The 26,774-nt window shown below is 44.1% G+C and overlaps 1 protein-coding gene across 9 annotated transcripts in view; it reads right to left on the reverse strand.

Annotated features, from left to right (window-relative positions):
• FAM193B (family with sequence similarity 193 member B) overlaps positions 1-12,699 on the reverse strand; it is a 30,533-nt gene extending 17,834 nt beyond the window's left edge. For 2 of the 9 annotated variants that reach the window (XM_039880119.1, XM_039880115.1), the window contains exon 1: positions 11,379-12,546. Coding sequence is in view for 4 of the 9 variants with exons in the window: in XM_039880114.1 (XP_039736048.1) it covers positions 12,403-12,612 (210 nt within the window). In the remaining 5 variants the exon portion in view is untranslated. Of the gene's footprint in view, positions 1-6,440; positions 11,358-11,378 lie in introns of those variants that run through there. The other 7 variants (XM_039880116.1, XM_039880117.1, XM_039880114.1 and 4 more) reach the window with 7 other exon arrangements.
• Between the last annotated feature and the right edge of the window lie 14,075 nt (positions 12,700-26,774).

Consider the following 26,774-nt stretch of genomic DNA (forward strand, 5'->3'; position numbering starts at 1 on the left):
GGGCTACTGATTGGGAGACTGATTGCATTTAATGACCCCAACTAATAGCTTTCCTATATCCTGCAACTTTGTAGTCCCTTCTCAGTCTGATACTGGCCTTAGTCATATCATTTTCTTTGGCCCATATTATGTTAGCAAATGTGCTGCTGTCATAAGTTTGAAAAGTGTGTATTTCTATAGCTTCCTTGCATAGCTGAGCTTGCTGGCTCTTGTACCTCTGCCATGCCACGAGCATGACCAGGCTAGCTGCTGGAGGGATGTGAGAAATGTGTGGAGAAAACGGAGTTAATTCTAGCTGATTGGTTGGCAGATCAGATACATGAGTGAGCCCAGCCGAGATCAACCAAGCCGGTTCCTATCAGCAGAAAAACCCAGTCAACCCATAGACTTGTGAGAAGTGATAAATGGTGTTGTTTTAAATCACTAAGTTTTGGGGTGGATTGTTACATGCAACAGTTAACTGGTATACCTTCCACACTTACCCACTACTAGGTAAAGGTGTTTGCAGGCCTAAGCAGAGGAATAATAAGGGTATCATCCTCATTCTATCAATAAAATTAATGCCATCATCTTTATCAAATAAAATCACCTTCTCACAATAAGTTGGCATCAGAGTATCCTTAAATCTGTAATGTTACAATTACACTGACCTGGGTCCCTGATGTCTAGGAAAAGAAAGGAACCAAACAGTAGTACCAAGAGCATAAGAAACATTTGGGGGGTACAAAGACCTTGGAAGACTATCAGAAAGAGAGAAATCTTACATGTGGAACTCATATGAGATACTAAAAACCTCAACGGTCTCTGCCAAGGGAACACTTCAGTGAGCAAGGCAGCTGCTCAGTGTTAACTGCAAAAGGATAGTCAAGTAGAACCCACTGGTAGTGAGTCTCTCATGGAAAGGGTGGAAGGTGAATGGAGAAGGATGACGGTCAGAGAAGTCAAGGCAAAGGAGGCCTTTCTGCCAAGTTACCTAGGAAACTTTCTATAGCTACAAGGTGCCATAGTAACTGGGGGGGGGGGGGTCAGGGGGAGGGGCAACACTCACATCCCTTTCCCTATAATGATGGTGACCAGAGTCTTAAGGCAAACACCTGGACATATAATTGTAATACAATAGAGGTTCATTTCATTTGGGTGTTAGGTTCTAAAGGTATTACATAAGATGAAAATCTTATATGAGTAAAATTATTCTTTAAATTCTTTATATCGCCTGTGAAGTACAGCATATATGGTTTTTTAGGTACAACCAAGAATTCAAATGTATAATATACAGTATATGGCAATACATGAGAAGGGTTTTTTCCCGTTTTCTTTTAAAAGCAAACGGAATTCTTATACGTTAAATGTGTTATCAGTGTGTCAGAGGACGTGTGGGAGGCACTGGAGTGCAGTGGAAACGCCAGCCTTGGCATTAATTTTGGGTCTCCATCGCGTACCAGCTGATGCCCAGCAAGTTTTACTTCTGTCTCCTTGTCTGTAAAACGGGATTAAGTCCTATCTTGTAGGGTCATCTGTGAGCATTAAGTGTGACAAAGCACCTACTCCAGTGCCAGGCCCATAATATGTTGCTCAACATATGGTACTAAGTGTGAACCGGATGGGAGCGATAGAAAACAGTATTTAAAATCAGGACTAGGGTAGAAAATATAGAAAATATGGTCACTGTATTTTACAAGAATGCAAGAATCTCTCACATACAATGAATCTAAGGTGACTTGTTAGGCATCTTAATCTTTGCCCTCAACTCCATGAAGTCATTCCTTGAGTTCCCCAAACACTCTCTGTACTCTCCTATCTCATGCCTTTGCTAAAGGGAATCCCCTGCTTAAAACCTCCTACCTTCCCACGTTTACCAATAGGAGCTAGGCAGGGCTTAAAGGCCCAGTTTAAATCCAACCTCACCCAAGCTCTCCTAGACTCCTGCTGCTCTGCACGTCTCTTCCCATATCACACAGCACACTGTGCTTTGGTTGCAGCGTCGGTGCCTTCCACTATTTGCCCACATTTTCTTTTCCTTCTATGAGGTGTGCTCCCAGAAGGCAAGTACCAGCTTTGATTCTTGTCTGGCTCCCTCATAGTGTATAGCACAGGGCCTAGGCTCAGCTGGGCACACAGAGGCTAAGTCAGATTTGTCAAGTGTCCCCACGGCAATACAGTTGGCAGGCAGTTTGGTGAGACAGTGCCTGAAATTATTGCTTCCCACAAAGAAAGGCCATCTCCCCACTGGACCTCCACCCAAATGGTTCCAATCTGAAGTGTGGAAGAGTGGAAGGCTGTATTCCTTGGAGATTACAGTGAGATGCCTCTGTTCATGGAAATACTGTGACTCTCCCTAGAGCCCAACTAGTCACATAATAAATGAGATTAGCCATCAGTGGAAGTGAATTTACAGGACAGGCTGTCTTTCCAGTTAAAGGAAGAAACACAGGGCCTGGGAAGCTAATTAACTCCTAACTGAAGCGGGGATGATACCACCTACATTGCTTAAGGATGCTCAGAGGATTAAATGATATTAGAGATGCAAAGCTTAGCTCAAGGGATCCATGCAGTAGGCACTCAATCTATTATCTAGGCCCCTTGGTTGTTCTATCCTTAATAAGTCTAGCAACTAGCTTATCCACTGTCCTGAGTTTGGTATACTTGAGTTCTTTCTAGGCCCAGGCAGTTCTGGGGGCAACCCCCAAAGCTGTCTTAACCCTCAGTCTCGGTGCCTGCACCTGGGTACAATGTCTGGTGGGGCCTGGAAACTTTTCTCTCTGACATTTCATCTCTAAATGCCAGAGGGTGGTGAGAATCCCAAACCCTGGAGATATTACATTCAGTCAGTACTATCACTGTTTCTTCACATTTTTGCTTTGGCAGAGACAAGCTTTTGGTTCAGAGTTCTCTTTAACTGCAGTCTCCTGCCATTCCCCAAATTCCTGGCAACTGTGACCCTTTATGCCCTGAAGTCAAACCAGGCTTTCGACTAAACCATTTTTCTTCATCACAAAGGTGGATGGAACTGATTCTTAAGCCCAGCAGTCCTGGGCAGCAGCTAATTATTCCTTCTCATCTCAGTTTAAATTTCAGAGCCTCTCCAGATACAGGTCTAGACTTTGGCAAAAGATGGGGAGAAGAGGAAGGAAAGGTTCTAGGGGTTCTCTTGAGTTGGGATCTGCTCAAACAAGCTCCAAGATAATTCTGCTTCGTGCTCTGAGCAAAACCAGAATATCCGGAGAGCGTGGAGTTACTCACACAGGGGATCCATACTGTAGCACACGCATCCCCAAGGCAGTCAAGGAGCCAGGTGAGCCCCAGACTGTCGCCATTCTCATCCAAGGAGGCTGGCACGTGCAGCCATTAAAACCAGTATCTCTGCTCCCCCACCTGACCAGGTCCCAGACTTTTATGTCTTTGTCTCAGAAGTATTATGTTAGGCGTTTTAGTTTTTCCTAGATAAAAAGAGATAAAATCAAAGAAAGAGGAAGCTATGTTTTTCATGGAACACACTTTTCACTTGAAAGAATGGCCGACAAGCTATGGTTATTTGGAATTGGGTACTGACAGACATTAAAAAAAAAAAGCCTGTCAGTTCTTCAAGGAAAACAATTTATTTGTGGCCAATGATAAAATTTAACCTTTTGAGTAAAACTTAGCATTTTGGAAAACTTGTATCTACCACCAGGAGCTTGACAACTTCCCAATACTTAAAGACTTTTCTGATGTAACTGGTGGTGATATTAACAAATGTTATCTTTTGATATTATAAAATGAAAAGTGAACATATCTGGAAGATCTGTGTAACTCAGTGAGCTTATTTTCTAAATGATCAAAGCATGATGTTAAAGATTCATACAATGGTTAAAAATCCACTCAAAGTGCTAGACAGACCAACAGATTTCAATGCAAATGAGTAAAAAGACAACTGACACGGTTTCAGATTCCATATTGCAAAGAAGAATATCAAGAATCATCTGGAAAGGCTATTAAAATACTCCTCCTTTTTCCAATTAGGTATCTGTGTGAGGCTGTATTTTTTGATATACGGCAACCAAAACAACAGACTGAATACAGAAGCATATATAAGAATCCGGCTTTTTTTGTATTATCCCAGACATTAAAAAAAAAATTGGCAAAAATGAAAACAAGACTGTTCTCACTCATTTTTGTTTGTTTTGGAAAAAGTTATTTTTCATTAAAAATTACGTTAATGTGATAGGTTTAACATTGTTATTCTCAAATGAATTTGTAACTAAATATTTTTAAACTTTTTCAGCTTTAATACTTAATTTGGTAGATATCAACAGATATAACCAATGCTAGTTCTTTTGGGTCCTTAATACTTTGTAGGAATGTAAAAGGGCCCCCAAGACCAAACAGTTCGAGAACTGCTGATATAAAGCATCTAACGGTGCCTGTCACCCAGTGGGTGCACAACAATCAATGGTGATAAACAATGATATAGCCCACAGCATATCTGGATAGTTCTTTGGGGGCATGAATAAATTTCCCCCTCAGCCTTTCTGTCCACAATTTAGGAACTGCCAGGGTATAACCCAAATCACCAGACCAGATAGCTGTTAAGGACTGCTCAGAAGCTAGATGTGATTTCTAGCACTGAACTTGCTCCCGTTCCTCTCATGGATTCCTTACACTCCCAAGAGTTCAGGTATGTTTGTAGAGGGTTCCCCCGAGACACATGTGGTATCTAACCAGCAGCCCTGCAACAGCTTCCAAATTCTATTCTGAAATGGTCCATTACAGCACTCTACTCTCAAGGCGCCCAACTCTAAGAGCCTCCCTGTCACCAAAGCAGGCAGAGGACAACAGTAGCAGCTAAAAATTCCCTTCCAGAAGCAGAGAAATAATGAATTCCCAGCCTGGAAAAACTCATCAGCCCAGTCATCACCACTCACTCTTCCAGTCACCCATTCATTCCCTCATTCAACAAACATTCTCACAGCCCCTACTTGGTGCCCATCATTGTGCTAGCAGCTGGGACAAACATCAAATCATACAAAGTTACTGCCTCAAGGACACGTCCTTAAACCAGGCAGGTTCATGCACTGGGTTGTCAATGTTTCCAAACTACCAGGATGTCTCATATACGTTTTAGAGAATCAGGCAGAAGCACCAATTAAAATAATACACAATTATAATTAATACACAAAATACATAAATGAAAAACAACCAATCAGGACACTGGGCTCCTCTGCCTAGTGTAAGCCCAGTGTGTGCCCTCCCATGTGCCTAGCCAGTTTGATGATCTCCCTTCAGTTCCTCTTTCCTACCTCAGTCTCGCTTTGACTTCCAGGCTCCTTTCTGGTTGAGCGCACTACCTTGGCACTCTGGCCCCTGGCGTTCATGACTTGACTCCAACTGACATCTCTGTGCTCCACTGCCACCTGAGAACCTCAGGCTCTAGTCAAACTGTTTCTCAGATATGCCTTGCCCCTTCAAACTGCAGTACCTCAGCTCTACTCCTTGGCAAATTCCTCCTCACTCCTAAGATCCTGGTTAAAGGGAATAAAGCTTTTGCGGGACCAGGCTACATAGAATGAATTCTGTTAGTATTGCATCTATTACACTGTGCCATAGGCACAGTCTCTGTCTGTCCCTAACCCCAGCAAAATGGGTGCTCTCTGAGGGCAGGGAATGCACCTTTGTTATTTAAGTGTGTCTGGGAACCTAGGCTTGGCTTCCACCTGGCACAGAGCAGGCATTCACCGAATAAATGAACAAATGCTTAAAGCCCATCTGGCTGACATCTCAGCTGCTCTACACAAAGGATAGAATCGAAAACACAGCTGAACCAGCCCTTTCCCGACATGCTATGCTAAAGGCATGACTGTATCACTCCGGGCCACTGACGAGAAGTCATCTGTGCTAAGAATTTCAGACCATTCTAATGTTGGCAAGCAGAGCTGCAGTTAATTCCCAGGGGGGCTGATATAACTGCACCTTAGTACCCTGGAACTTTCACCTAAACGCCCACCCAGGTTGTTGGTTCAGGTCCTCCCAGGAGACAGGACAATTGTTTCATATCGTAAAGCCAGTTTGTGGAGAATGTGCTCTTATACAAGCTAATCAAGGAGAGAGCAGGGAGTCTCTCAGACCCCAGTGGCCTTCCACCCCTCCAAGGCTAACTCATCTGTCTAACCTGCTTCCTGGGTGTCATCAGCCATAGGAAGGCCTAAGCTGCTGCTTACTGACCTGAAACCTCAGGCAAACCGTATTACCTACTACTGTATAACCCCAGCACAGATATCTCATGGGTGGAAGAGTATGAACTTTGGAGACAGACTGTTGTTAGTTCAAATCCCAGTTCTGCCATTTTCAGTATCTTAGATTATTACTCAGTTTCTTTGAGCCTCAATTTCCTCATTTATGAAATCAGAATAAAATCATACTTCACAGAATTGTGAGGACAGAAGGAAATAAATTATGTAAAGTACCTGGCCTGGGCCTGGCACACAGTAGGTGCTCAATACCCGTTAGTTTCTTTCCTCTTCTGTCCTGGAAAAAATGACAGGGAAACTTACTAAGTGAGACTTGCCCAATCCAAAGTTATTACTTGAAGCACAGGACAGAAGACTAGACAGGTGACCTTCAAGGCCCCTTTGAACCCCCCAGTCCACCTTCTTTGGCTACAACTTTCTAAAAAGAACATTCAGTGTTTCAAGTCCCTTCTTTCTGCCTTAGTTCCCCTATATTTATTCATTTCAGAATAGAGGAGAACCACAAAGGGAGCTGGAGAGCTAAGAGCCTTGCGTAGGGAATAAAGGGGAGATGGCCTATAGGGCTGTAGCTTGGGCACAGAACCGAAGGGTGCACACATGGGGCCTTTCCTAGGATATAAGTATGCTGCCTCTCAGTACTTTCCTGCTCTGCGCATCCTGCCACAAAGAACCATTAACCCTTCCTTTCCCCAAACACATAAAGCGCTCATGCCTTCACTCGTGCTGTTCCTTCTGCCTCTTCCTTTTCAGGATCAGTTTGGGTTTTACACCTTCCTAAGTCTGAAGGCAGAGTGAACCATGCTTTGCTCTGGAATGTCCTAACACTTCTTTACATATCTTCTGAGTAAGTTTATTACAGGTATCCAGTTGTTGAAATCTAACTTCTCCACCAAACGGTGAGCTTTTTAAGGGTAAGGCCCATGTCCCATGATTCACTGCATCTCAATCATTCGGCAGAGGTGGCAGCTCGAGGCAGGCATGAGTTAGTGTTCTGATACACAAAGGAAGATTAACAGTTGGAGAATATCATTAATAGGGCAATAACAGGGGACCTAGGGAAAGATTGTTTTTGTTTTTTTAAAACTAAGGCTGTTTCTATTCCTGCTTATAGAAAAGCCTCCCCCTGGGAAGCTCCATTCTTTGAAGAATATCCTAGGCCTCAGCAAACATTCTCGTGGCACCCTCAATTTGGCAGTTCCCTACAGTCCCTCAGAATCACCTGGGGCAATTGAACAACAATAGGCTCCAATTCTGTAGGTCTGGGACAGGGTCCAGCAAAGCACAGGGGAGCTTATGATTGGCTAGGCTGAGGTGAGGGAAGAGTGGAATCAAGCAATCACAGCGGCTCTCCCACTGAGAGTTACTTCCTTCCATGGATCAGAGAATTTATCAAAGCATATCACATCCACTTGAAACCTTTCCTTGGTTCCTCACTGCCTACAGGATAAAGCCCAGACTTCTTGCTGTAGTTTTCAAGAACCCTGCTAACCTCTCCAGCCTGACCTCTTACCACTCTCCCATGAGTTGGGCACTTCTTGCCTCTAGGTTTCTGTCTATACTGTTTCCTTTGTTTAGACACTTTCTCCTACCTTGTCATCTGGAGGAACTTCAATTCACCCTTGAAGCCACCCTGAAAAGCCTTCTCTAGACTATCACATCCGTGCACCCTCAGCACCAAGCATCTATAATCATAGCTACCACTTGTGTTCAGAGCTTGACATGCAATACTGGCCAAACCCTAATGTGAGCCTGGCGTCACTATCATTTTATACGTGAGAAAACAAACCAAGGGGCTGAAACACTTCCAAAGACCGGTACTAGGATCTGGATGTGAACCTTAACTCAGAGGAAGTGATACTCTTCTAGCCTCACTGCCATTACTATATATGCGTTCTCTAGACCATGAGCCCTTCTGGGCAAGGACCATGTCTGATTTATTTCTACATCCCCAGCTAGCCCAGGGCCTGGCACAGATCAGGTGTCCATTAGTGCCTGCAGAAGAAAGGAACACCCAGGTCAGATAAGAGGAAGACTAGGCATGGTGTGTGCAATGGGCCTAAATGAAAGAAAGACTATCAGCCTGGCCCAGCAAAAAGGGCAAGTAAGAACAAAGTGGTACAAACCTAACTTATTTCTTTTATCATTTAATTTAACAGTCATTTTTCGAGCACTTAAGACCATGCACAATAAATACCCCAGAAATGAATTAAAACATAACCCCATTCTCACAAATTCTAGATTCAGTAAGTAAAGGTGTTGGGATCTTTAATAGTCCATCTGACATCAGGTATTGAGTTTAGAGCTCTGGCATGTTTTAAAATTAAAAGTTTAAAATCTTGGCAGGTAAGTCCTCCTCTTCAAAGGCCTTTTGGCATTTCTACATAGTGAATCTCTACTGGCTTACAAAGAAGATCCAGAAGGATCCCCCTCAGTATCATTTCTTCCTACTTTCATTGAAAGCACCCAGATGGGCTGGATTGTGATTTAAAGAGAGAGATCTCTGGGTATAGGGACTATCTCACTTATCTGTGTGTCCCGAATAAAGGCTCTGGAACAGAGGTTGTAATGCTTGCTGAGTGGGTCAAACATGAGATGGTTTTAACAAAGATATTGACTGATCATCTACTCCAGTCCCTTGAGGGAGCAGGTTTAACTCTGAGCAATGGGGGAACCACGTCTCTAGAGTTCCTTTAAACTAGGCTGGGCATAGTCCCTGGGGATGCTGTAGGGAGATCAGAGATGGGAAGGGCAGCTCAACCCCCACCAACTGCTGGTTTACATTCTAGCAAGTCTCCTGGGGGCTTACTGGGCATGCACCTGGATTACAAGCTGAGCGGTCCAAGGGAGATCTAAAGACAGCCAGCAGAGCTGGTAGGTGAGAACACTCAGGGTTTGGATGGCCATCTGGCACACCTCTTACCACACACAACCTCTGACTCCTATTCTTGTGTGAGGAGCATCAAGGTACTATGTGCTATGTGGGTTGCTCCACATTCTCTTGTGAAGTTGCCAAAGAGGCTTAGAGAGGGGAGGAGCATGCCCAGAGTCACAAAGCTAGGAGGAGCCTCAGCTTGGAGTTCACCCCAAGTCTGTAATACTGAACGCTATTTCCAACTGCCTCCTTCAACTGCTTTGTAAGTTTTTTCTCCTTTGCTAATAAGGCAGTAACTGTCTTCTTGTAAAGTAGATGAGGATTTGGGTTCTTAAGTGAATAGATCAATGTAGTTTCAGGGCCTGAAACAATCCAAAGTAACGTCTTTTGGGATCCCAATTAAGCTCAAAGTCCTATGTTTAACCGTGTACGGGTTATGCAAATGAGCAAAAGGGAATTGATGGAACCAAACTGAGTGGCCTGTGAACCTTAACTCAGAGGAAGCAAGGTCTTCTAGCCTCACTGCCACTGCTATACATGTGTTCTCTAGACCATAGGCCCCTTGTAGGCAGGGACCATATCTGATTCATGATTCACTTCTGTATCCCCAGCTAGCCCAGGGCCTGGCACAGATCAGGGTTCCTTCATATGCAAAAGGAACAGACACCACTCAGAGTGCAGATTACCGCCTCACAGATGTGGGCCCAGCAGCACCAGACTTTTAGAGTTTTAAGAGATGGCACAAATCCAGTTTTGTGGGCAGCCTTTTGAATTTAAAATATTGGTTCAAATCAAAACTAAAACAGAAACAAAACAATGTGTAATTGGGACATTAGGACCTGTCTGTGGACGGGAAATGGTCTGATTTGCTGTCTCTGGTTTCAGCTCAGCATGGGACACTGTTTCACCTTACTTATCCACTCTGTATACATAAAACAGGGTTGTAAGTGGTGGTGGGAGCCAGAGAGCCTCACCAAAGGCACCCCTGTGGGCAGAGCAATGACTGACCCTTTCAGTGGGTGCTTTTCACCAGGGCACAGAAGCCTAGTTCTGGCATCCATGACCCCCCTCCCCAGCAAAATTTGGGGCACGATCACAAAAGAGTTTGTCATCTGTTTCCCCTCTTTGTGGCTACAGTAAAAAAAATGCTGTGTTAAATCCCCCACAGGTCACCAAAGTGTCTTGGGGGGCACACTGAGACCTACAGTGGGAGTTACTGGGTAAACGTTTAGTTGTTCTGAGTTTGTTTCTTCATCTGAAAAATGGGGTAATGGTATTTACATCCTTCATTCGTAAACACGTTAATCACCAGGTGTGGGGTATAACGTTGACTGACGTGGTTCCTGCACACTCAGAGTTTATGTGGCAAAGCAGACCAACAATGACACCAATAGTTAACTCATCACATTTGTGCTAAATGCTGAAAATACAGGGGTGGCGGGAAAGATTAGAAGTAAGTTATGGAAAGTGCCTGGCATGAATAAATGAATGAAATGGCAGATCAAGCCGTGGAGTAGGTAAGAACATGGTAGGAACGCACTGTGTTAATGAGGCTTATAGCTCTTAGGAAAGATGCATCCTAAGTAAAAACTAAATGATTGAGCCACCAATCCAAACTTTCTGGCCATGAATATTTCAGGCTACCTAAGTGGCAGGGGACCCTAAAGTACTGTATGCTATAAATGAGAAGGGGAGAAAACAACAGTTCCCTGGCTCTCTCCTCCCCCATTCTCCCCTTTTGGATAACGACACTCCCAAGGGATCCCAGAGAAGGGAAAAAAAAAGCTAGAAGGGGAAGTAGCTTCAGGGTCAGAAGTCAGACTAGGTGAGAGTGGGGTCCAATCTGTGGAAACAAATCCTTTGGAACCAGTCTCAGCCCAGGATAGGGGGTGGGGGTGAAAGTGGAGAACAAGTAGTGTCATTTTCATTAATTAAAAACTTACTGTGATGAGACACAAAGGAGACCAGTATAAACTGGGTTACAATAAGCACAGGTTCTCAACAGATTCATCTCTCTCTCATTCACCTAGTTATTTCTACTTGATGTGAGCAAGGCTCAGGGCTAGGCGTGGAGGACCAGAGAGAGAGGACACAAGACTGTGCCCCTGTGTTCACAGTCCAGTGTGAGAACAGACACATCAACAGAATGTTTCATCACAGAATGGGGAATGAAACCAGAGGGGAGCACAGGGGGCTGTGGGCACAGAGGGGGCACCTCACGCAACTGGGGAGGTGAGGGAAGGCTTTCTGGGAATGGTACCCCAAACGGCATCCCCACTCACATGCACAATTCCAGAGATTCTACTAGAAGGCTGTCAAGAGCCATGCCTTCTTGGCTGCACCAGCCTCCCAGAGTCCCCTGCTGCCCGATGCAGTGTCTGCAGAGCCAAACGCATCTTCCGCCACGCCTCAGTCTCATCCGGCGCCGCATCCGACCCTCCAAGACTCCTGCAGGAGCCTGCCTTCCTTGGCAGGCTCAGCCAAAAGACCAACTCAAAACTCTTTTGTCAGAGCAAGCTTAGGGCGAGCCACCCAGCCCCAGGTGCCAAAACCCTCCCAGAGCAACTGTGGCTCATGCCACCCGGGCCTCTCCCGTTTTCTCCTTTGCTCAAAAGAAAGTGACCTTCTTCCAGGAGGCAAGCTGGAAGCTTTGGTGAATCCTCCTACTGCTCACTCTTACCGGGATTCGCCAAACCCAGGGATGTAAGGGAAGAGGCGGGAGCCTCGTGGATCAGGGGTACAGCAGAGAGAAAGGGCAGGCTTTGCTGGGTTTCCACCTCCGTGCAGGAGCCCCATTAGATAGCAGCCTGGCTGTCTGCTTCAAGTGCTGCGCTGGACAGGGAAAGGAGGGAGGCCCCACCAGACATATGCTGGGGACACAGCTGCTGAGGGGGCAGTGGCTGCAGGCAGTGAGGGGAAAGGGGTGGAGCCGCTCCCGGGGGAGAGAGAGAAGAGGCTGCAGCCTTCCAGGCCCCAGCGGCCCGAGACGGCCCCTGGGTGAGTGGGTGGGGGAGCAGGTGGGCCCGGGGAAGCTGAAGGACAGAGGTCTGAGCTGTGGTCTCGGGATCACTGTCCGGTCCCAGTGTGGGTGCAGCCTATGTTCCAGCCCGGAGGCGGCAGGAGGGGTCAGGCAGTCTGGTCTCAGGAGACCAGAACCGCCCGAATCTCGGCTTCGGAGAGAGGGTTCCAGCCTCCACTCCTGCCCCGGCCCTGAAGGGGGAAATGCTCCATCCCCAAGCCCGTCCCGACCCCGCTCTGGGGAGGTGAAAGCGCCCGAGCAACCGGACTCGCTTCGCTCGCTCCTACCTGCGGGCCGGGCATCAGCTTGGGCTCGTCCTCTTCCCTGGGGCCGTCGCGGTCGGGCTCCGCCGGCGCCTCCGGGGGCCCCGCACCCGCTCCCGCTTCCAGGCTCGGCGGCGGCGGGGGCTCAGGCGCCTGAGGCTTCTGCGGCCCCGCGGCCCGCACCCGCTCGCGCCGGCCCGCGCCGCCGCTCGGCCTGCTCCGCCTCCGAGTCATGCTGCTGCTTGCGCCGCTCCCTCGCTCCACTCGCTCCGCCGCCGCCGCCGCCGCCGCCGCCGCCGCTCCCCTCGCAGGACAACAGCTAATATGGCGGCGCCCGGCTCCCCCTCCACCGCTGCCAGCAGGTCAGAGGGCACACGGAGTCCGCGCCGCCGCACTAGACCCCGAGGCTGTCTGCGCCATTTTGAATAAGGTCACAACCCGGAGTTACGTGGGAGAAAGAACAGGTGGGGAGACGCCCTCGCGGTCCCGCGACAGGAGGCAAGCCACCTGCGCAAGAAGAGGGTATCCGCTGTGGTAACTGAGCTGTACGGCCCTAGGCGCTTAGTCACTGCCTGTTAAATGGATGCGTGAATTAATTTAGTGCTACAGTACTTTCACACCCATCACCTGACTTGTCGCACCCACACAGAGTTGGGTACGATCGTTCCCATTTTGCAGCGGAGGAAATCGAGGGTACAAAAGGCGAAATGGTCGCTCAACGTCATCCAGCCAGAATTTATGGGCTTGTGCACTGCCTGAGCTGAGAGGGACGAAGGGATCGTCTAGTTCTTTATTTGCAGTGTATGGTCCCCTGGGAGTACAGGGATCGGTGCTTGGGACAGCGGGACTCAGACTCTTCTTCCCCCGCCTCCTCGCCCCCAGTCTTGTGGGGAAAGTGGACACTTAAACAGTTACATCCAGTGTGATAAAGATGAGATAACGGGCACGCACTAGGTCAGTGTTTCCAAAAAAGTGGTTTGTTTGGGAGAAGGTTTTGAATGGTACACAAAGGAACATTTTTTAAAAATGTAATAATTATGCATTTAATTGTTAAAATGGGATTTTCTCTCCTTCTTTTTTCAATACATGTAACACATACGCATGGTACAAATTTTTTATTTAAAAGTTTTAGTCTATGGCCATGCCGCCCTGAACAGGCCGATTTGGTCTGATCTCGGAAGCTGAGCAAGGTCGGGTTAGTATTTGGATGGGAGACTACCTAGGAAGACCAGGTGCTGTAGGTATAAAAAATAAAAAATGAGGGATTGTAAACTGACAAGGTCCTTGCAATCTGTGAGGTCAACCGAGGATTGCCTCGCCTAAATAAATAAATAGTAAATAAATAAAAGTTTTGAGTGTAGTATGTGTCCTACCAGGGCCAGCGGTACCGTGAAATCACATGGTGGTTATATGTAGAGTTGCCATTGATGTCATCAACAGGGACAGAATCTTAACATTAGCCTAACCCACAGAGCAAGGGCTATTTTGAGAGGAAGGGTTAATGGAAGGCCCTGGAGTTCTCCTGAACTGCCAAGAACATAAATAAACATTAATACTTCATCTCATCACAGAGATTAGTGCTGCTATTAAAGACTTGAAAGATTCGGAGTGATTCCCACTATATCACCATTACCTCTTCAGTTTGGCAGAATAGAAAAGAGATGGTATTTTTTCCATATATTTTTTATTGTAAAATATTCATAACATAAAACTTACTATCTTAAATGTTTTAAATGTACAGTTAAGTGGTATTAAATACATTCATATGGTTGTGCAACCATAGCCACCATCCATCCCCAGCACTCCTTTCATCTTGCAAAACTGACTGGCACTCTGTACCCATTAAATAATTCCCCATTCTCCCCTCTACCCAAGCCCCTGGGAACCACCATTCTGCTTTTTTTTTTTAATTAAATTTATTAGGGTGACATTGGTAATAAAATTCAACTTTCCTTTTTTAATCTCCCCTTTCCCCCCAACACCCTAGCCTCTGATAACCACTATTCTGCTCTCTGTTACTGTGAGTTCAACTTTTTTTTTTTTGAGTATTCCACATATAGTGAGGTCATGCAACATTTGTCTTTCTGTGACTGGCTAATTTCATGTCACAAAATGTCCTCCAGTTTTATCTATGTTGTCACAAATGGCAGGATTTCCTTTTCTAAAGGCTGAATAATATTCCGTTGTATATAATTATATATGCTTTACATATATTCCTATATATATTTATATATATACTATATTCCTTTATATATAAATACATACGTATATACCACATTTTCTTTATCCATTCATACATCAACAGAGAAGATAGATGGTCTTAAAGACTGAGAGAGCATTATGATAAACTTATTCTGGTAGGGATCCCCACTTTTCAGAGTGGTCATCTTTAGAGCAGATCGGCACAGTTGTTGGCCTCTCATAGACAATGTAGGTCTAATCCATGCTCCTTCTTCTGTACCAAACCTCAGGAGTAGTTCACGTTCCTCTGACTGGAGAAGCAGGAAACCTTCACAGTCTTGTTTCAGAGATATTTCACTCTCTGGACATACCTACTTTACAGGAAATTTTTTTTTTTTTTTTTTACTATCTCACCATTGCTATGGATATCAAGCTAATCTGTGACACTGATGACATCATCCTGATGGGCCTTGAGAACAGGAAGTAGCAGATACCTTAAATGACTTGGTGACCATGATGTGTGTGCCAGAGAGCAGATCATAGATTCCATAAATACACAGGGGCCTATCTACTAAGTGAACTAGGGGTCTGGGATTTGTTGAAATAGTCCTTACAAAATGAAAGACAAGCTGCCATATACCACACGCTCTACCACTAAGAAAGAGATATAGTACTTGGTAGGCTTCTTTAGACTTGAGTGGTAAAATAGAACATATTTAGGTATTATTTTTACTTGTTACTGAGTCACTTGAAAGTTGCCAACTTTAGGGTGGACCATACAAGGAGGGAGGGTTTTCTAAGTGGATCAGGCTGCGGAGTAAGTAGTTCTGCCTTTGGCCTTTATACTCAGGCACTGGATTTCTGAAACAAAATTATGTTTTCCTGCACCAAGTAGTTCTCCTTTTGAGAAACAGCCCCTGGCTTGCTGCAAGGGTCTGTGAAATTGGATGCCTGACCATGACATAGCTGGTGACCCTGTGATCTGACGTACAATGTTAACTGATCTACCCAGCCATAAAATCAGGGTGGCCCCAGCACTCCATCATCAAGAGGAAATGACATATATAGCGTGGGTCCAAGCAAGCTCTAAGGCATAAGTACATTGTATGCCTTCAGTATTGAGTTGAACTGAGGAAGAAAAATCTAAAGCCTGCTTTACACCTGGCTCCAGCCAGAAGTGGATTGCTGGGGTGTTTCAGCCTTCCTCTGAGATGGCCTAAGGCAGTGGTCCCCAACCTTCTTGGTACCAGGGACCGGTGCTCCTGTGAGAATCTAATGCCTGATGATCTGAGGTGGTGCTGAGGCTGGGGAGCAGCTGCAAATACAGATGAAGCTTTGCTTGATGGCCTGCTGCTCACTTCTTGCTGTGCAGCCCAGTTCATAACAGGCCACAGACTGGTACTGGTCCACAGCCTGGGAGTTGGGAACCCCTGGCCTGAAGGACTTAGGAAAGGGAAGTGTTCCCAGAGGCCCCGAAGTAAAGACACATCAAATGCTAGGTGTTGGATAATGGTTGAGTGTGTTGGTCAGAGACTTGAAGAAAACAGAATAAAGGCTTAGTGACAGGAAACTTTGAGGAAGACAAATGTGGACGGATTTCCCAGAATGGCTTCAGAGCATAAGGTTTTCTGTGTCCCAAAGAAATATTCTTCAAAAGGACTTTCCACGGAAGAATCCCTTAAAGCCTTGTGGACAGTACAGCTCTTTCTGTGGTTCTCAGGCAGTCTCCTTCCCCAGTCACTTCAGGTCTTGCTCAATGGTTTCTGAGAAAACTGTTCTTCCCCTGGTTGGACTCTCTATTTTCGGAGCTGAGCCCAATTTGCAGCCTTAAGGAATCAGCCCAAGCCCTGGGTGGAACCTGACTTTGAGGAGAACATCCAGCTCTTTCTGGCAGGGAGATTACATTGGACTATGTATTACTCAAGGTTGGCTAACCACCGTAATAAACAATCCCAACATGTCAGCTTCAATACCGTAAGAGTTTTGTTCTTGTTCATGTCACAGCCCAATGCCAGTCAAAGGGGACTTTGCTGCATGCAGTCATTCAGGGACCCAGTTCCCCTCTATCTTATGGTTTGGTCCCCATCTAGGTTCTCTTCATTCAGCTGGCAGTTGGGAAAGAAGACAGAGTGAGGGTTGCATGGGTTGTTTCTATGAGCAATGCCTAGAAATGACTATACGTCATTTTCACTCCCATTTTGTTGATGAGATTTCAGCCACATGGCTCTACCTTTCCGTAATCCTTCCTCATACTCCTTTCCCTCTACCCAGGCAACCACTGATCTGCTTTCTGTCTTTGAGAATATTTTGCATTTTCTTACAGTATGTAGTCTGTTTTACCTGACTTCTTTTCCTCAGCATAAATATTTGGAGATTCATCCATGTTGTAGCGTGTAGCCGTAACTCATTCCTCCTCACTGCTGAGTAGTCCTCCATTTCATGGAAATACTACAGTTTGATTTTCCATTCGACGTTGATGAGCAATCATGGTAAACATTTTCTCATACCTTAAATTTGCTTACTATGCTACTCCGAGAACTGGAAGAAAATACAGTTAAAGCAAGTATACAATGTACAATGCACTGAAATTGCATCTTTTGCAATTGTTCGAATTTATATATATATTTTATATTAACTCAAAAATGTGTGGGAGCAGGGCTGGCTTCATGGAGGAGCAACCTGCACAGCTACACAGAGCCCTGCACTCAGAAGGATTCTAGCTTGGTTTAATGTCCTGCCATTGCCTTCTTGAAATTCTTAATAATGATTGTGCAAGGGGCCCAAGTGTTAATTTTGGACTGGGTTGCTACCATTTCCATAGCCGTGTGAGAGGGTGTGTAGTTTTTAAATTGCTTTCACGGAGCATGCAAGCAAAAGTTGGAAGGCCACTGACCTGAACCCTCAGTCCTGTAAGGCCTTGGGCTTGGAACTCAGAATCCAGGATGGTTTGCCAGTTCTCCTGCTTTCCACCCTGTGATATACTTTCCACTTCCACCCCAAGCAACAGGTGCAGAACTAACTACAAGCGTGCCTTGTTTTATTGTGCTTCACAGATGTTGCAGTTTTTACAGACTGAAGACAAGACCCCCCACCAGCAAAAAGACTATGACTTTCTCTGTTGTGGGGTCTGGAGCTGAACCCGCCATATCTCTGGGGTATACCTGTAATTGCTTGAGTGGGGAGGAAAGAAGGAGACATTATAAGGGCAATGCACACTAGATTACTATCTCAGCATAGTTTCTCAATCGCACAGCTGAATGTTGAGTACCCAGGGACCGCACATACATGCGCTTCAGTCAGCCTTCCTGCAGTTACTGAGCAGCCCCGCCCAGCTCATCACCTTGTGGGAAGAACTAGCTTCACCAGAGGAAGGCAGATCAGAGCCCCTTCCTCTCTTTGAGTCCTAAAGTTGGGCCTTCGCCTAACTCAAGATTTTCTTTGTACTTTTTGAGAGAGGTAATCAATTCTGCTGCCCTCTCCCTCAATCCTCCACCCTCTAAACTTGAGAATGGTCTTGCACCTTTGGGCCGGAGAGCTTGGGGTAGAATTTCCACACTTCCCCAGAGAGGGAGAAGGAGTTTAGAGGAGAGTAAATAAGGTTGGAGAGGAGGACAGATGGGGTTCAGTGTGAAAGAGCTTGAATCCCAAGGGTGAGAATTGGACCTTTCATGAGGGTGATGGAGCCTGGGCATATGGGAGGCATGAAACAGGGAGATCCAGATGAGGCACCCTGGAGACAAGTGTGTTGGACTTTGCCTGAACTCTTCCAGGCCCTGCAGACTTTGTTGCTACGCCAGCCATTGTACAATAGTCTGAACTGTGCGATTTTAACAGCTACATTTTCTGGGAGGTAAATAGAAAATTGGTAGTAAAGTAGATTGCTTTATTAGAGTAACTGGTAATTGCTCCTAATCGTTAATTAACTGGGCCATGAGAGAAGACTGTCAGGGGAAGGAATGGAAACTTGGCAGACAGTGTTGAAGAATCTGAACTTGCCCGTGGTGTTTGGGAAACAGAACTCTCAAAGAGGGGAGAAACTTCCTCTTTCACTCCACCCCATCGTCTATCTGACCTCCAAGTCTTGTTGATTCTGCCTCCAAAATATTTACTCTAGCAAGAAGGAATCTCTGTTCATAAATTCACCAGTGCAAGAAATATAATTAAAGTTTTCTATATCTCAACTTAATTTCTGTTTTGAATTCCCATTCTCCTGGAATGGCAGAAACTTAATCTCAACTAATTGAGGGTTTTACCCCTTCCCTGGGGTTATTTAAGGCCCAGAGCCTCATCTAGTACACGTGTGTGTGTGTGTGTGTGTGTGTGTGTGTGTGTGTGTGTGTGTGTAAGGGTCAAGTTCTCAAGGTCATCCGGGCACGCAGGCATTCCCAGAGATGCCATTGGTCCCCACTGGTTGCTCATGAGACCTGGCTGTTTTCACATGTCTGCTAGAGACCACAGCTCTCTTCCCACCTCCTGCCACTCTGGCCTGTGGGAAACTTACTGAGGTTATTAAGGTCCTTTGTGCCTAGACGCATCTTGGAACCATCTCCAGGCCAGGTTTTGCTGCTCCCCAGGACAACGTTCTCCTCTCTCTTGGATTCTTAGCTCTTTCCAGGGCTCCTCTCTGTGTTCTCATCACTTCCCTCCATCCTCTTTCCCTTCCTTCCTTTTCACCGGACCCCGGAAGCCCTCATTTTTGGGGTTTCTGGAGGACCCCCAATTGATGGCACTGTCTTCTTGACTAGTGTTCTAAACATACTGGAAAGTGAAACAAAAGAGAGGCAGGCGGAGGCAGGATTATTACCTTGTTACTGCCAAAAGCCAGGTCAGAGCATTTGCTCAGTGTGGGCTTATAGCTAACTGAACCCCTGAGTTAGGCAGACTCCTCCCTAATCCCCTGTCACAGTAATGTTTAACTGGGTGGGCCTCTCTCCCAGAGCTTGGGGGTCAGTGGGTGTGTACCCCTTGCAGACATTCAAATCCTAAGAGGAGAAAGGGCAGAGCTGAGTGGAGTATGTATTGTATTTTCCCTCAATACACTGGTCAGGTGAGTTATTCTCTCTCTCAGGTGCAGAAGGGTCCCACCTGTGGCATCCCTTCACCTGGGCCAAGTCTCCCCATCCTTCCTCTTCCTCATGAAGTTTCTTACAACTTTTAAGTTATGTCAGATGTCTCTCCTTTTCCCATTTTGAAATCAAATTTAGAAAAACTTTTTAAAAATACTTTTTTTAATAAAACTTTTAAAAACAGACAAATGTAAACAGAATTCTATGATGAATCTCCTGCAGCCATCACTCAGCTTCCATAGTTATCAACTCACAGCCAATCTTGATTCATCTATAACCTCTACCCACTCCCACCCCCAATTCCTGTATTATTTGAAACAAATTCAACACATCATACCCAAAAGATTCCTTATTTTGTTTTCTGCCCTGCCACATCCAACCCCTGAGTGGCAATGAGCACAGAATGAACTAGTTATTTAAAAGCGGGTAGGGGGTAAATTAGAAAAAAGAAAAACAAAGAATAACATTATGAAAACATTATCCTGTCATAGTAGTTAGGCTGTTTCCATTTTCCTTGCCATCGTTGGCTTCAGGACTGATCATTTGTCTCTGGTAACTGTCTCATAATTATTCTCCTTGCTTCTTCTCTCCCTCTGGATTACTGGTGTTTCTTCAAGTGATCACCTGCATCAGAATCACTTGGAAAACTTGTTAAAATGCAGATCACTGGGCCTCTCTCCAGCCCTGCTGAATCAGACTCTTGAAACTGGGTTCCAGTTGGTTTTTTGCAAGTAGCCCAGATGATTCTGATCTACAGTGATGTTTAAATCTGCTGCTCCAATGCAGCCCCATCCTGTTCCAGATTGTCCTCAAAGACCAAGTCTGACTGTGTCATCCCTGCAGAGGATGATCCAGGAGGCTCCCACCTACAGTATAAGTTCCAAGTTACCAGTCTTGGTATTTAGGGCCCTTCATGAGCTGGCCTTTGCCTGCAGCAGCCTCTTTCCCCACCTCTCTCTCCCTTGATCTGGGTTTCAGCCCCAACTTACAACTTTGATGTGCTCAACACTGTTCGCACTCTCTCTCTTACCTGTCCTACATCTGATAAACTTGAGGGCCAGTCTGATCATTTGAGGGCCAGTCCAAGGGTCTCTTCTTCTTTGAAGCCATCTGTGCATGGTAGTGGAAAGGCTTGGGAGTCAGGCTGACTTAGATTGCAATCTAAACCCTGCCCCTTTCTGGCTATCGGGCCTTAGGAAAGTCCTTGATTTCTCTGGGATTCAGTCTCATTATCTAGAAAATGAAGATAAAAGCATTGTCTCTTGGGACCGTGAGATGTAAATGGAGATCTTAGCACCACAGGGAGGCAAAACTTTACCTCTGTCCTCTTAGGATTTCTGACTGTACCTGAGAACTAAATTGACATAGGACAGATAAATAGGAGAAAGGTATAGAGTTGACCCTTAAACAATACAGTTTTGTACTATGTGTGTCCACTTACATGTGGATTTTTTTCAATAAGTACTATAAGTGTGTCTTATGATTTTCTTAATAACATTTTATTTTCTCTAGCCTACTTTATTGTAAGAATACAGTATTTAATACATACAACATAAAATGTGTTAATTGACTGTTTATGTGGTATATCAGTAAGACTTCTGGTCAATAGTAGTGAACAAGAGCTCCCCAGCAAGGCCCTGGCCAGGAGGGGGTTAAAGACCAGGGCATCTTAAATGTTCTCATAACTAATGCAGGGACCCTGTCAGAAGTCAGCTTATAAACTATTTATCTTGGAAATGCGATGACATCATCACAACCATGAGGTCATCTCCTCTGTTGGCCAATATTAGCTCCATCTCAGGACGCTCTAACTCCGGGTTTGTCCCTTCCAGCCCCCTGCCACCCACTGCCCGAGAGTGACTTTTCTAATAGGTGTGATGATGTTGGAACTCAGGGTTTTAGTAGTTTCTCTTTCCAAAGTGGCATTCCATGTCTGTGCTTTCGACTTAAGCCCTTCCACTGAAATAGTCAAACTGAAGTAACAGGAAAAATTCTTCTGTATCACTGGAAGTTAGGAAGGGTCGCACTCACACTCTGGAGACTATAGAGTTGTCCAGGAAATCATTGAAATTAGGGAAGAATATGGATGTGGAGTCTGCTAGTGGCACCCATTCCTACACTCCCTAGTTCCACTGATATCTCGTGGCTTAAAGTGAGGCCAAGGGATGAGAGCTGTGGTGGTCAGCAAGGGATAGGACCTCCAGTGGGCCTAGAGCTCACACCCAGCGACCCGAGTCTGTGGGGCGTCGGGATCCTGTACCGTTCACGCCCACAGTGCCCATGACTGGGGTAGGGGTGGGAGTCAGTCTGGAAGAAGGTAAGAAGGTGGCTTCTCAAAGGTAGTTAACTGGGGGTGGGGAATGGGGTGGGGGGAGAAGGACTGTTTTAGTGAGAAATCATACCAAAACATAGCAGCTTAAAACAAAAATAGACATTTAAAATCTTAGTTTCTGTGGGTCAAGAATTTGAGAGCAGCTTAGCTGAGTGGTTCTGGCCAGGGTCTCTCATGAGGTGCAGTCGAGATGTCCCTGGGGCCGCATCATCTGAAGGCTGTAATGGTGCTGGAGGGGCTCCCTGCCAAGATGGCTCACTCACACTGCTGTTGGCAGGAGGCCTCAGTTCCTCACCACATGGGCCTCTCCACAGGGCTGCTGGAGTGCCCTGGTGGCATGATAGCTGGCTTCCCTCAGGTGAGTGATCCAAGTGAGAGCAAGGTGGAAGCGCAAGGCCTCTGTGACATCCAGCCTAGGAAGTCATATGTTGTTGTTTCTGCAATATCTTATTGGTTACTTAGGTCAACACTGTTCAGTGTGAGAAGGGACCACATGGGACCATGGAGACCAGTAAAGAAAAATCATTAGGAGCCATCTTGGAGGCTGGCTACCACAAGGATGCTGTCTCAAGCATCCTTGGGTTACCAAGACAGAGGGGAAGAGAATAAGTCCCCCTACTCCAAACAAAGTATTATACAAAATTTAGATACGTTGTTCATCTTGAAAAGAAAGAAGGGGCATCTTCAGGGCCATGAGAAAGAGGCACATCCTTGCAGCAAGTGAGCCTTGAAGGCCTGTAGTGAATGATCTCTTAGGGGCTGGAGTTCATGCCTGACCTCATGCTGTCCTAAGATGTATCCATTCCTGGCTCTGGGCAGCAATATAGTACATAGTGACCTTGACCTACAGGACATCACACTGGTCTACTACATCAGGGGTCCCCAACCCCCAGGCCACAGGTCACACATCAGGAGGTGAGCACTAGGCATGTGAGCAAAGCTTCATCTGTATATTTGCAGCCACTCCCCAGCACTAACGTCACAGCCTCAGCTCCACTTCAGATCATCGGGCATTAGATTCTCATAGGAGCACTGGTCCCTGGTGCCAAAAAGGTTGAGGACCACTGTACTACATGGATAACATCATGCTGACAGGAACAGCTTGGATTCCCCCACCAACAAAAAGTTATACTCTTTTAATGTTCCTATTAATTGGCTTGGAGCTCTAGTCGCCATCCCAAGATTGTCCTCTTTCCTGTGGCAGGTTCACCACTCAGTTCCCCTAGCCAGTCTTGTTGTAGGTGTTTGCAGGATAGGACCCTGGGAAGCTTGAAGAATCTCCAGAAGCACTCATTTTCCTCTGCTTGTTGTTGCTGCCACATCCCCACTGTTTTAGCAGAGGTCCTGCTGGAGTGCCCTTGGGGAGCTGGGGCTCAGCCCTCATCATCCTGGTTGCTGTTACTTCTGCCATGATTTCCTTCCTTTTCAATGCTAAGTAATATTCCATTGTACACAGATGCCACATTTTATTAATCTGTTAATTCCTTAATAGACACTTGGGTTGCTTTCATCTCTTGGCCACGGTGAATAATACTGTCGTGAACATGGGTATGTAAATATCTTTTTGAGATTCTGCTTCCAGTACTTTTTGACATAAACCTAGTAATAGAATTGCCAGATCATATGGTAATTATAATTTTAGTTTTTGAGGAACCATCTTACTATTTTCCATAGTGTCATACCATTTTACATTTCCACAAACAGTGCACAGGGGTTCCAATTTCTCCACATCCTTGCCAATACTTGTTTCCTGTTTTTCGGTATTAACCATTGTAAACGGTGTTCTTTTAAAACACATTTTATTTTTTAGAGACGTTGTAGGTTCACAGCAATATTGAGCAGAAAATGCAAAAAGTTTCTATAACGCTTTGTCCTCACATATGCATGGCCTCAGCCATTTTCAACACCCCACAGCAAAGTGTACATTTGTTACAGTTGATGAACCTACAATGACACATCATTATCACACAAAGTCTGTAAAGCAAAGTGCAATAATACGAGATAGGCCTGAATTGTAAATAATGTTGCAATGAAAACAGGGGTGCAGATATCTCTTCAAGATAATAATTTCATTCTCTTCAAATATATACCCAGAAGGGGAATTACTGGATCATATGGTAATTCTATTTTTTATTTTTTGAGGCATCTTCAAACTGTTTTAAGTAGTGGCTGCACCAATTTACATTCCCACCAACAGTACACAAAGAATTCCCTTTTCTCCGCACCCTCTCCAACACTCATTATCTCTTTTCTTTCTGATAATAGCCATTTTAACAGATGTGAGGTGCTATCTCATTGTGCTTTTGATTTTCATTTCCCTGTTGATTAGTGATGTTGTGGACATTTGTTTGTCTTCTTTGGAAAATGTATATTGAGTTCCTCCACCCAATTTTAAGTCAGTTTGTTGTATTTTTTTGTTTGGTTTTCTTTTTGCTATTGAGTTGTATGAGTTCCTTATATATTTTGCATATTTACCCCTTATCAGATATATGATTTGTGAATACTTTTTCCTATTCCTTTGCATTTTGCCTTTGCATTTTGTTGATTATTTCTTTTGCTGTGCAGGAGATTTTCAGCTTAATGTAGTCTTACTTATTTATATTTGTCTTTGTTGCACGTGGTTTTGGTATCATATCTAAAAAATTCTCACCAAGACCAATGTCAGGGAGCTGTTCCCCTATTTTTTTCTTAGACGTTTTATAGTTTTAGGTCTTATATTTAAATCTTTAATTGGATTCAAGTTAATTTTTGCGAGGTTGTAAGATAGGGGTTCAGTTTCATTCTTCTGTTGTGATTATCCAGTGTTCCCATCACCATTTATTGAAGAGACTATTCTTTTCCTATTAAGTATTCTTGGCTCTCTTATCAAATATTAGTTGACTCTAAATGTGAACATTTATATCTGGGCTCTCAATTATGTTCCATTGGTCTATGTATCTATGCCAGTACCATACTGTTTTGATTCCTATAGCTTTGAAGTATAGTTTGATATCAGGAAGTGTGATGCCTCCAGCTTTGTTCTTTTTTCTCAGAATTGTTTTGGTTATTCAGGTTCTTTGTGGTTTCATATGAATTTTAGGATTTTCTTTTTCTGTGAAAAATACCACTGGAATTTTGATAGACATTGGATTGAATCTATAGATAGCTTTAGGTTATATGAATATTTTAACAAGACTATTTTGATCCATAAACTTGGGATATTTTTCCATTTATTTGTGTCTTCCTCAGTTTCTTTCATCAAAGTCTTATAGTTTTCAGTGTATAGACCTTGGTTAAATTTATTCCCAAGAATTTTGTTGTTTTTGTTGTTTTTGATATTATTATGAGTGGGATTGTTTTCTTTATAGATATTTCATTGTTTGCGTATAGAAACACAACTGATTTCAGCATGTAGATTTTGTATTCTGCAATTTTACTGAAATCATTCATTAGTTCTAACAGTTTTTTGGTGGAGCCTTTAGCATTTTCTATATGTAAGATCAAATCATCTGCAAACATAGACAATTTTACTTTTTCCTTTCCAATTGGGAGGCCTTTTATTTCTTTTTCTTGCCTAATAGCTCCAACTAAGACTTCCAGTACTATGTCGAATAGGAGTGGTGAAAGGGGGTACCTTGTTACTAATCTCAGAGAAAAAGCTTTCAACCTTTCACTGTTGAGTATGATGTTAGCTGTAGGCTTGTCCTATATGGCTTTTACTATGTTGAAGTATATTCTTTCTATACTCAATGTATTGAGCTCTTTTATCATGAAAGGATGTTGTTTTTTTGCCAAATGCCTTTTCTACATCTATTGGGATGATCATGTAAGTCTTATCCTTCAGTCTATTAATTTATATCACATTTTTTTATTGAACCATCTTTGCATTCCAGGGATAAATTCTACTTGATCACAGTGTATGCTCCTTTTAATGTTCTTTTGAATTCAGTTTGTTAATATCTGATTGACAATTTTTGTACCTATATTCATCAGGGATATTGGTCTGTAGTTTTTTCCTTATCTGGCTTTGGTATTAGGGTAATGCTGGCCTTATAAAATAAGTTTGGAAGTTTTCCCTCCTCCTCAAGTTTTTGGGAGAGTTTTAGAACAATCGATGTTAATTCTTCTCTAAATGGTGGAATTCACCACGGAAACCATCTGGTTCTAGGCTTTCTTTGTTGGGAGGTTTTCGATTACCGTTAAATCCCCTTACTCATTATTGATCTGTTCAGATTTCCTATTTTTTCATAATTCAGTCTTGTTAGGTTGCTTGTTTCTGGGAATTTATCCATTTCTACTAGATAATCCATTTGGGAGGCATATAATTTTTTTATAGTTTCTTATGTCCTCTGTATTTCTGTGGTATCAGTTGTAATTCTCCTCTTTCATTACTGATTTCATTTATTTGAATTTTCTCTCTTTCTTAGTCTAGCTATTGGTTTGTTAATTTTGTCTTTATTTATTTAATTATTTTTAAAGCTCTTAGTTTTGTCGATCTTTTCTATTCTTTTCCTGGTCTCTATTTTATTTATTTCTGCTTTAATCTTTGTTATTTTCTTTTTTTTTCTTGCTGTTTTTAATATTCTTTACCTCTGATGTTTGACAAAGAGATCTTCTCCAGGATACATTATAAGTTGAGTTTGTTTGATAATCTATGATGAACTTCATGAACTTGGATAGACAAATCTCTCTCCAGATTTGGGAAGTTCATAACCATTATGTAAATAAGCTTTTTGCCCTCTTTTCCTCTCTTCTCCTTCTGAGAATCTAATAATTCACATAAAAGATAATTTTTTTGCACATAAAAGATAATTTCTTTTGATATTATCCCACAGGTC

This window comes from Pteropus medius, unplaced genomic scaffold (genome assembly GCF_902729225.1).
Source record: "Pteropus medius unplaced genomic scaffold, Ma_sr-lr_union100, whole genome shotgun sequence".
NCBI classification, from domain to species: Eukaryota; Metazoa; Chordata; class Mammalia; order Chiroptera; family Pteropodidae; genus Pteropus; species Pteropus medius.